The sequence below is a fragment of the Microcaecilia unicolor genome, chromosome 4 (assembly GCF_901765095.1).
Source record: "Microcaecilia unicolor chromosome 4, aMicUni1.1, whole genome shotgun sequence".
Taxonomy (NCBI): domain Eukaryota; kingdom Metazoa; phylum Chordata; class Amphibia; order Gymnophiona; family Siphonopidae; genus Microcaecilia; species Microcaecilia unicolor.
The window spans coordinates 145,592,893-145,604,898 of record NC_044034.1 but is presented as its reverse complement, the minus strand read 5'-3'; the positions used below and the strand labels follow the sequence as shown (position 1 = coordinate 145,604,898).

The following is a 12,006-nucleotide window of genomic DNA, read 5'->3' as shown; positions in this document are numbered from 1 at the left end:
GGGGGGGGCTCATATTTTCATCAGGGTTTGCTTGGTGTAAATCCTCACATGTAAAGTTAGACACTGACCCTCACATTCTATATATGATACTTTGAGTTGTGTGTGCAAATTTGGATGCATGTCTAATTTGCGTGTGCAGCTTAATTGAATAACAAACCAATCAGTGTTGATAATTGGGCAATAACAAGCAATTATCAGCACTAATTGGCAATAATTAGAATTTACATGTGCATTTGTTTAAGTGTATTCTCTAAAGAGGTGCATGTAAACTCTAATGCATGGATCCGACAAGGCGCATAGCCATGGGAGGAGCATGGTTGGGTCGGGGGCTTACCTAAAATTTGTGGCTGTTGTTATAGAATAAGGGTGATCCACGCTTAATTTACATGTGGGGATTTATACCAGGTTTTCACTAGTGTAAATGGTAATGTCTAAATGTAGTCTCGGTTCCCTTTGCTAAGTGGTACTTTATAAACCACACCTAACTGTAAGTGTGGTTTATGGAATAAGCACAAAGCGCTATTTTTTGCGCTGATTTTTTGGGCATCATTTATAGAATCTAGTCCTCAGCATATTCTATAAATGGCGCCTTACTTTCAGCACCGTTTCTAGAATAGCGTGTTATTTTTTTGGCACCAATTATTCTGCATTGTTTGTAGAATTTGGTCCTAAGTGGACATTTTCAGTGGCACTATCTGGTTAAATATAACAAAAGAGAGGGAACAAAGTACAAACTAAAGTCCAAACAAAAAAATAGCACCAGGGGCCTTTAAAAATGGAACACAGTTCTTTAATGAATGAGCCTTGACAAAAAGACCCTTTAATGAATGAGCCTTGATAAAAAGACCCATTTGTTTTCTACTTAAAGGTCTTTTTAAAGACCACATTGTTTCATTTTCTTACAGTTACAGTCGTTGACCATTTGATGTTATTGCATTTTATTTAAAGACTCCTGATGCAGGCTACCAGCTTAAACATGGTACTGTGTTGAATCTTCACCAATAAAGTGTCCACAATTGATTGAAGTTTCCTTGTTTGTCTCTGGTTAGCCTGGTCTATTTCCAACTTCTTTGCTTTTGCTGTTGTTTCCTCTTGGGATCTCTGTGTTCCTCCGCCCCAGTGGACTCTCACCAAGCCTATCCTGTCTGGCAATCCAGACCATCTACTACCCCTTCCTCTCCCTCAGAGATCTCATATACTTGTCAGCCCTTTTGTACTTTGGGGGTGGAAGGGAGGGGGAATAGGAGGAGCAGAGGGCTCCAACCTGCTTCCCCTATGTGAATTAGCCGGGGACCGCATAAGATCTGGTGGCCAGCAGAAGTTTAATTAAACCCTGTTATTCAGCCCAGACATGAATATCTGTGGCTAATTTTGCCCACAGGCTTTGAGTGTCTGTGGCTAATTCTGTCCACAGGGGCCAGCATTAAAAAAAAAAAAAAAACAATGTTTGTAACTGACCACTGCAGACTGAGGGCCAGATGCACTAAACCTAATGAGCCCACAACTTGCGTTTTAAACTGGTTCCAGCCAGTTTAAAATGTAAGTAGTTTACCGGGGGGGCATGCACTAAGGGCATTTTCCCTGTCACGGTAGCAGGCAACGAAAATGGAATGCAAATTATTCAAAGGCTATTATAATGAGCTGCACTACTGTTGCAGCTCATTATAATGAGATGCACTACCGTTTTTCCGATTCCCTTACCGTGGGAACCCTAATGGGAGGTCTGCACCTCTCATTAGGGCTCCTGTGAGGGAATCGGAAAGGAAAAGGGCCCCAAAAAAAGGTAAAAAAGAAAAAAAAAAGCAGCGAGCGCACGTGAGGGGCGTCCTTTATGGACATACTCTGCCTGCGCTTGTGAGGGACGTCTTTTATTTGTCTTTTCGCCGTTGTTTCTTTTTTTTTTTTAGTTTTGTCTCCCCGGCGCTGCTCACCTTCTGTAGCTGTGCGAGAAGAAGGGAATCGGGGACGTGCGAGTCGATCCGAAGTTCGGGACGTCCCTTTCCATTATGCTCCTCTTCAAGGTCTCTTCAGCCAATCAGAGTGCGTTTAGCTGACACCAGCAAGCTAGACACGCTTGATTGGCTGAAGAGACCTGGAAGAGGAGCATAACCGAATGGGACGCCCCGATTCTCCGACTGGCTACCGAGGTAATGGTGAATGCAACGGAGCTACAATGAGTAGCTCATTTGCATTCTCTTTCCTTAGTGAATTCTCGTTCCCTACCGATTCGCTATGGAATCGGTAGGGAACGGGAATTATTGACGACTTTAATGCATCTGGGCCTGAATATCAGTCAATAGGTGCCTACTTTTCTTTATAAAACAGCCTTGAAATAGGTGCATTTTTATCACCTTAAACTAGGTGTCCAGTTGTAAAATTACTCGTTTTATATGTTTTTCTCTTCTGTTCTGCAACAGTGAGGTAATGAGAGATTTCATATGGTTAATGATTCAAAGGAGTGAGACCAATATGGCAACAGATAGCAGACTGAGGGGCAAATTAAACACTAAGAACTGACCACAGTTACAAACATTGTTTTCCTTATCAGTGTAGGTTTAGCAAAACCTATGGCTTCCATCGGGAGTGCAATGTAACAACAGCATGGTAATTGTCCATTACTTTCTTCCATTGTTAGGAATATACTTTAATGGACTATAAATTACATCTTTTCTTTCACCTTGATTGTAAAGTTGCATACTTGGTGGCTCTCGCAAGCTAGGAATTGCACATTGCTGATTACAATGATCTAGCCTTGCTCAATGCATTTGCTGCTACATGACTTCCAAATTAAAATTGCATAGCTTCGTAAGGAAGATGCATTTTCTAATTTAATGCTTTTATTTATGGATAATGAAGATTCATTCCTTGTAGATATTGGTCACAAGCTGAATGTTTTAGCTGTTTGAGTTTACACAAACTTCAGTAATCAATCTGCATGAAAACAAAGTGCAGATTATATACTGCAGAGCAAACAATGCTTTTCATTTTAATATCCAATGTTCTATCTCAGTAGCTTTTTGTCTATATAAAATTCAATTTCATTTGATATTTAGTTAACCCTGTATCATGAATGATAATTTTGGTATGTTGATTCTGAGGTATATAGGACTAGGTTCTATATAGCACGCCTAAAAAAATCAGCTCTGAAATGAAATACAACTAGGCATATTCTAGAAAGTATGCCTACATTTAGACATACTTTATAAAATGAGCCTAAATTTCTGCACAGTTTATAGAATACACCGAGTGCCCGTACGCGTGACTAAATTTAGTCGCAGGCAGTTACTCCAAGTAAAACGTAGTGTAAATCTGACACCCAGGACCCTCCCATTACCTGCCCATGGCCATGTCCCCTTTTCAACTATCCAGCTTATAATCGAACGAGAAAAACGCCCAAGTTCCGACCTAAATCGGGAGATGGGCGTTTATCTCACAAAAACGAATAACGCGGTATAATCAAAAGCCGAATTTGGGACGCTTTCAACTGCACTCCGTCGCGGATGCGGACAGAGTGGACGGGGGCGTGTCGAAGGCGTGTCGAAGGCGGAACTGGGGCGTGGTTATCACCCCGAACAGAGATGGGCGCCCTTCGCCGATAATGGATGCGTTTGTAGCTAGAATTTAGGGCACTTTTCCTGGACCCTGTTTTTTTCACGAATAAGGCCCCAAAAAGTGCCCTAAATGACCAGATTACCACCAGAGGGAATCGGGGATGACCTACCCTGACTCCCCCAGTGTCACTAACCCCCTCCCACCACAAAAAAATGATGTTTCACAACTTTTTATTTTCACCCTCAAATGTCATACCCTCCTCCCAGGCAGCAGTATGCAGGTCCCTGGAGCAGTTGTTAGGGGGTGCAGTGGACGTCAGGCAGGTGGACCCAGGCCCATCCCCCCTACCTGTTACAATTGTGCTGCTTAATGCTTATTAGTCGTCCAACCCCCCCAAACCCACTGTCACCCACATGTAGGTGCCCCTCTTCACCCCTTAGGGCTATAGTAATGGTGTAGACTTGTGGGCAGTGGGTTTTGAGGGGCATTTGGGGGGCTCAACACACAAGGGAAGGGTGCTATGCACCTGGGAGCTCTTTTACCTTTTTATTGTTTTTGTAAAAGTGCCCCTAGGGTGCCCGGTTGGTGTCCTGGCATGTGAGGGGGACCAGTGCACTACGAATCCTGGCCCCTCCCACGAACAAATGCCTTGGATTTATTCGTTTTTGAGCTGGGCACTTTCCTTTCCATTATCGCTGAAAAGCAAAAACGCCCAGCTCACACATTGGCGAATAAAACATGGGCGTCTATTTTTTATCGATAATACGGTTCGGTCCGCCCCTTCACGGACCCGTTCTCGGAGATTAACGCCCATGGAGATAGGCGTTTCTGTTCCATTATGCCCCTCTATGTGACTTAGAATTTATTTGCATCACGTTATAGAATACGCTTAGACAATTCTGCACATAAATTCTAATTAATGCCAATTAGTGTCAATATTTGATTGTTAAGTGGCAATTGTCGGCACTGATTGGCTTGTTAACTAATTAAGTTGGATGCACAAATCCAGAATACAACTGGATTTGCATGCACAACTTAAGTCATGCTATATAGAATCCAAGGGATAGTGCTTTGGGGGGGTGGGCTGATGGAGAAAGCCATGGGGTAGAGCCAGCTAGCAAGTGGCTTCTACCACAAAATTAACAATCTAAAATACTGCGGAATGCTGTAATCAGTGAGCATGGAAATGACTGCCATGTTAAAATCACAGTAGTAATCCGCAGGCCATTGTGAAATGTCAGGGTATGAGTCATGATTGGCTCACAAGTTGCTGGCATCTGCATTGGACCCCCTCCCTCCTTGAACTGATCCCCCAATCTCTGGTGTCTAGCTGCATACCCTTCCCCACTGACCCAACTCCCTGATTAATTAAAAAAAACCTCCCCCACCCAACATGACCCCCTTCCCTCCCCCTAACTTAAAAATATAATCCCTGATATTTAGCAGTACCCTCACCCCCACCTAACATGACTCCTTTTCCCTCCCATGACATGAAAACATACCCTGGTGACTAGGGGCAACACCAGCCACCTCCTGTTTCCAGTGCCACCATATTGAAAAAATGTTTCTGCCTGACCAGTAAATACCAGAGATTAGCTTGTAAAGTTAGGGGTGGGGGAATGGGGGTGAAGGCCACTAGACTACCAGTGATTGTTTTTGGAAGTTTGAGCAGGAGAAGAATTGGATTGGGGGAGGGAGAAGGGCCACTAGACAACGTTGACTTTTTGGTTGTGTTGGGGGTGGTGGTGCAGAGGGATTGGATTGGTTTATGGTTGTTAGAAGGGGGTGACTAGAATACCAGGGAGCCATGCAGAAAGCTATCAGGGGCAAGGAGTTCAGGTTGGGGTCTGTCCCCAACTTTTCTACACCACTTCAGACCTAGCGGGAGATTTCTCATGCTGTAGCCATGTCAGCACACAGGTCTGAGGCACTGCTGCTGTCATGTCCCCTACCTCAACACAAGCGGCGTTCTCGGGCTGTGCAGGGTCCCGTTGGCACGCACACTTGACTGGCACAGCCCTGAGCTATGTCTGTGTAGTTCTTCTCTGGCAGCAGGCTCCTTGATTGCTTTGCTTCCATACACCTGACTCTGCTCTCTCTGCCTGGCTTCCAAGCTCCTTGACTGCTTTGCTTCCACCCACCTGGGTCTGCTCTTCCTCTGCCTGGCTTCCCTTGCTTCTCTCCTATTGGTCTTCTGGTTCCTCCTTCCCCTGCTCTTGTCCTATGGCTGTGCCCCTTTTTCCTGGTGATGTCAGACGCCAGCACTTTATCAGCTGAGCTCTCCCTAGACTCCTTGCTTCAGCTTCTACTTTGGTAGGTGTTACTTGCTCAGTAGTGTGCTTCTCCTCTACTTTATTCTTCGTTGCTGACTTAGCCTGTACCTGGATTACTCTTGTGTCTGCTTCCTGCCTCCTGACCTTGCCTGTACCTGGATTACTCTTGTGTCTGCTGCCTGCGTACTGACTCTGCCTGTACCTGGATCACTCTCTTGCCTACTGCCTTCCTGGCTGTCATGTTCATCACCCCGCTTCCTGCTCCATCTCGTAAGCCCGCCCGCACCTAGGAGCTCAACCTCTGGGGAACGGCGGTCAGCGCAGGTGTTACCTGGGGTTGTCCAGCCTCCAAGCAGATCCTGGTCTGAGTACCGGGCTCAGCAGCGCTCTACTTGGTACAAGAACTCACAGGTCTGACAGCTGCAGATTAGCTAATAACCAGTTTACCTTGCATATTGATATGCTATGTGCTGATGTCTACCATGTGAGTTAATTTGATCACTGAGCCCCCTTTCTAATATGTGGCCCATAACGAGCATGTAGACTGCTCATTACTCATGTGCTGCAGCCCACAGTGGCTTTCTACATCGGCCCCTTTGTGCAGAGCAGGGGCTTAGCCAGACACCCAATTTTGGGTGGGCCTGGGCCCAAGATGGGTGGGCAGAAGAATTGTGCCTTGTCCCACAAGTGATTTGGTCTCTCCCTCTCTCGCCTGCATGCCATATGGTCTCTCAAACATCCCCCCCTCCCCCGCATACCTTTTAAATAGCAGATTTTAACCGGCAGGAAGCAGCAACTAATACACTCTGCTCATATTGGCCCCACAGCCTTCCCTCTGATGCCACTTCCTGTTTCTGCATAGGTGGGAATACATCAGAGGGAAGGCTGTGGGGCCAGTGTGAGCAGTATGTATCAGTCGCTGCTTGCTACAGGTGAAGATCTGCTATTTAAAAGGTATGTAGGAGGGACAGTTGTTGGGAGTTTTCAGCTGGTGGGGCTTGGGGATCCCTGCCAGCCATATCATAGGTGTGCTGCTACTGGGTGGGCCTGAGCGCAAAGTGGATGGGCCTGGGTCCACCCAGGCCCACCCTTGGCTACGCCACTGGTGCAGAGAGAGAATGCTGTAAATAATGTCTTTTTAAGTCATGATAGATTAACATAAAAAGAATTAGAACCACAACTCAAAGGATCAGATATACCGTGGGATATTGCCTAGTCCATTTGGCCCAAAATGTTCTATTCTTTAACACCTCCTTTGCTTTGATTTATTTATTTTTGTTTTTGAAAACCTAACAAGCTGCTCTCTACAGTGGTTTCAGGAACACTCTTTTCTTGACTCTCTAATTTTATTATTTATTAAAGCAATTATGCCAAAAGGAAAATCCTTTTGCAGTTTAGCCATGGTTTGATGCTTTGGTTGGTTCCTTGCTGACAGACTGCAGGGTTCATTTTCGAAAGAGAAAAACATAAAAAGTGGCATAAAGCAGCATTTGGATGTTTTTCTCACATAAATGTCCAACTCAGTCATTTCAAAACCTATTTATAGACATTTTTCTATGCTGTTCATCTGCAGTGTGTCCAAATGTCAAGGGGACACATTAAGGGCATGTTAAGGAGGGGATTTGGGCATTCCTAAGACATGGATGTTTTTCAGCCATAATGGAACAAAACAAAACCAAAAAACAGGAAGGCAATCGATCCACAAGCTTCAAGATGGAAAAGATAAAAGCAGATTGGTAATAGGTATAAATGGACTTTTATTCATGCAAATAACAAACTTCTTGCATCACCCTAAGAAATTTGTTATTTGCATGAATAAAAGTCCATTTATACCTATTACCGATCTGTTTTTATCTTTTCCACAAAACATAACCATCCAGGACTAAAACTAAGACGTTTTGAGCTAGACCTATTTTTAGAATGAATAAGGCACAAAAAGGTACCCGATCAGGCTCATTTTCGAAAGAGAGACGCCCATCTGTCGACACAAATCAGAAGATGGGCGTCCTTCTCACAGGGTCGCCCAAATCAGCATAATCGAAAGCCGATTTTGGGCGTTCTCAACTGCTTTACATCGTGGGGACAACCAAAGTTCACGGGGGCGTGTCAGAAGCATAGCAAAGGGGGGACTTGGACGTGCCTAACACATGGGCGTCCTCGACTGATAATGGAAAAAAGAAGGGTGTCACTGACAAGCACTTGGGCGACTTTACTTGGTCCATTTTTTTCTTACAACCAACCTCAAAAAGGTGCCCGAACTTACCAGATGACCACCGGAGGGAATCGGGGATGACCTCCCCTTACTTCCTCCTTCAGTGGTCACTAACCCCCTCCCACCCTAAAAAAAAAACTTAAAAAAATATTTTTTGCCAGCCTCTATGCCAGCCTCAAATATCATACCCAGCTCCCTGACAGCAGTATGCAGGTCCCTGGAGTAGTTTTAGTGGGTGCAGTGCACTTCAGGCTGGCGGGCCCAGGCCCATCCCCCCCTACCTGTTACACTTGTGGTGGTAAATGTGAGCCCTTCAAAACCCACCAGAAACCCACTCTACCCACATGTAGGTGCCCCTCTTCACCCTTTAGGGCTATGGTAGTTTTGTACAGTTGTGGGTAGTGGGTGTTGGGGGGGGGGGGCTCAGCACATACCTGGTAGCAATTTCTTAAGTCCACTGCAGTGCGCCCTAGGGTGCCCGGTTGGTGTCCTGACATGTGAGGGGGACCAGTGCACTACAAATGTTGGCTCCTCCCATGACCAAATGGCTTGGATTTGGTCGTTTCTGAGATGGGCGTCCTCGGTTTCCATTATCGCTGAAAATCGGGGACGACCATCTGTAAGGTCGACCTAAATTTCGTGATTTGGGTGTCCCCGACCGTATTATTGAAACGAAAGATGGACGCCCATCTTGTCTCGATAATACGGGTTTCCCTGCCCCTTTTCCAGGACGTCCTGCGAGGACGTCCTCAGGAAAACTTGGGCGCCCCTTTCGATTATGCCCCTCGATATGACCAGATGAGACCACTGGAGGGAATCAAGGTAAGGGAGGTATGCACCTGGGAGCAATTTCCAAGTGTTCGTCAGGGACATGCTTGTTTCTTTTTCGATTATGGGTCGAGGACATCCTAGTGTTAGGCATGCTCAAGTCCCACCTTCGATACGCCCCCTTGAACTTTGGCCATCCCCGTGACGGAAAGCAGTTGGGGACGTCCAAAATCGGCTTTCGATTATACCAATTTGGGCGACCCTGTGTGAAGGACGTCCATCTTCCGATTTATGGCAAAAGATGGGGTTTCCTTCTCTTTCAAAAATGAGCCCAATAGTGTGCCTAGATAAAAAGACACAGAAACCCATACCGGCCGTTATTCAGCCTTTATCAGTCAGCGTTTTTTTAAACACAGACTTCCGTGGGCAGAATTAATCCCAGATATTCAATGCAAGACTATATCCTGGCACCAGTGTTGAATTTCTGTGTTTAATTGTTTAGGTTCTGGTCACTAGATCGTATCTGGATCCTGGCTGATATTCAGCTGCGACCCACATAAAATCAGCTGCCCATGACTTGCTCCATCTCCTTCCAGATCCTCCCTTCCGCCCTAGACCTTAGCTGTCTCCCCCTTCCAATCTTCCATCTACCCGAAGAAAATACCAAGAGGCCCAAGCCCAGCCACCCCATTAGACTCCCCCTGGTCTCTGGTGGTCTAGGAAGAAACAGGCAGCAGTAATGCACACTTGCTCCTGCTTGGCATTAGCAGCTCCTGAAAATGGCTGCTGGGACCTTTAGCAGCAGTCTTGCGGTACTTCAAGTACCATGGTGACTGAAGTACTTGCGGTACTTTAAATATCATGAGGAAGCCACTAGAGGGTGCAACAGCCTGTTTTAGGAGCGACCAGTGCTGGGCAGGAATGAGTGGGCATCGCTTATGCCTATTTCTTCATAGACTACTAGAGACCAGAAAAGGTAAGCCCTAGGGGAGCCTAAGGGGACGGATGAGCTTGGGCCTCATGGTATTTTCTTGGGGGGGGGGGCAGAGGGGATATAGAGGATCAGAAGGGGGGATAACCCAGGTTCCGCCTTCAGGTTTAACTGCATCTTCCAGAGAACATGGGAATAAAACTCCGTTAAACTGATGAAAGGTTGTTTTGTTTTTTTTAAACAATGAAGACATCCAAAGAAAGCAATAATTCAATGTTAATGACACAGCTCTTGTCAATTGCGCTCTAGGTTAGTAAAATCTGCACCGTGAATAATAACAGTTCCTCATCTATGAATAACAAGGGGACAACGTCAGATCCAAGCATCAAGGTAACCTTCCATTCTTCTTAAATGTTCCTTTAAATTTTACATAGGTTCCTTAGGGCTTCTTTTACAAAACTGCAGTAGAAATGGCCTTAGTGCACGGGAAAGACCCACGTATGGGCAGGCTAAGGCCATTTCTACCACAGCCAGAAAATGGGCATTTTCCAAATTAATGGCCACATGCTAATGTGCCATTAGGCCACCACATTATGAAAAATTAGTGCATGAGTCCTTACTGATGCCTATTTTGTGGGTGGTAAGGACTCATTCAATCATCCTGTGCTAATCAGTTAGTGAGCAGCAATGTAGCCCGTTCTCCACCTCTCTGACACACCCCTTCTATGGTAAAATAAAATGTATATTTTAGCACTTGATTTGTGCAGGCAGATTGTTAAATTAACACAGGATGCCTTGGCACATTGCATGCTAAGCACACGCTAGTGCTTACCACAGAATTGGAAAAGGAACCCTGAGCTCTTATTCATTTTTTGCCAATGCCTGAGATAGGGACATTGCTTTCATGCACCTAAAATTAAGTGACATTTTATCTAAAAATAAAAGAGTAATTTTACAAGGATGTCTATGTATGAATGCGATCAAATATGCATGTACCGGTATAGAATTGATGGGACACACTTTCTTTCTAGTGAGCGTGCACATGGGTAGAGTTTGGGAGAAGTATACAATTATACACCTACCCTTCGATATTCAGCTGGCAGTGGTAAGCGTTTTTTAAAATGCTGATCATTGCCAGCTAATGTATCCCCCGGCACTGAATATCGGGGGGGGGGGGGGGGGGGATAATTTTGGGCAGACTGGGCGCCCGGCACTTACGCGGGCCAGGCCAATATTCATCTGGGGCTGCATAAAAGTAAATGGGCTGTGTCAGCATTACCACACTGCCAGCCACTAGTGCAGCTTTGTAAACAGAGGGGTTAGTAATTAAAGAGCCTATGTAATAATGGATGTTAAAATGAAAAGGTAAAGAACATTAGCAGTGCAGTTATTACACAATGTACTAAACGATGACATGCACTAACACCTAATTAGAGCAAACTCCTAATGACCAACATTATTCATTCTTCTTTTATTATTTTTAACAGAATTCACATGGCTCTCCAAATCAGAAATTAAAAAACCAACAGACCAAACTCTGAAGATCCCTAGGAATATGAATAAAAAGGAAGAAAAATCATTGTAAAACAATGTTATGACTGTCAGCAATGTTTATAATTTGCTATTGTCTATGATTCTAGTCTAAAGGCATGGAGATGTACTAGGTTTCTAAAGCATGTAACTTTTTCACTAAGTCTTGAATGTTTGTAAAAGTGTCAAGAGTTTCCGACATAAAATAGAATGGTTATTATTTTAGCAATAATCCAATGAAAATGGATGTTTGAAAAATGCTTTGTAATACAGTCTAGTTTTTGAAACTATCATGATGTATGGAATGAGATCATTTCTGTGATATAAATCAGCTGGTTTCGCAAATATTTGACATTCAGAAGTTTTATTCTGGATTTATGTGCAAGATTCATTTTGGTGATATCTGCATTAAAGGAAACCAGACTGTTCACTACTTCAGCATGTTTCGGAAAATACTTTCTATCCTGAAGTCGCATTCTGGTGTACAATGGGCAGCAAAATCTGATTTTGACAGGAACTCTTCACTGCACATCCACCCTTGATGGCTAGGTATACAAATGTATCTTCCCCGTAGACATTATTACAATTTACTCAAAAGATTCCATTCGAGGAACCAATTAATTCCACTGTTCACTTCTAAACAATGGAGACCATGGGTCTCAATAAGGGGTCCTTTTACTAAGGTGTGCCAAAAAGTGGCTTGCGCTGGTGTAGATGTGTGTATTGGACACACGCAGATT

General features: G+C 44.6%; 1 protein-coding gene across 1 annotated transcript in view; it reads left to right on the top strand.

Annotated features, from left to right (window-relative positions):
• LUZP2 (leucine zipper protein 2) overlaps positions 1 to 11,646 on the top strand; it is a 393,113-nt gene extending 381,467 nt beyond the window's left edge. Inside the window, exons 11-12 of the mRNA XM_030199448.1 lie at positions 10,046 to 10,126; positions 11,224 to 11,646. Coding sequence (XP_030055308.1) covers positions 10,046 to 10,126; positions 11,224 to 11,277 — 135 coding nt within the window. The 3' untranslated portion in view covers positions 11,278 to 11,646. The remainder of the gene's footprint in view (positions 1 to 10,045; positions 10,127 to 11,223) is intronic.
• The last annotated feature ends 360 nt before the right edge of the window (positions 11,647 to 12,006 follow it).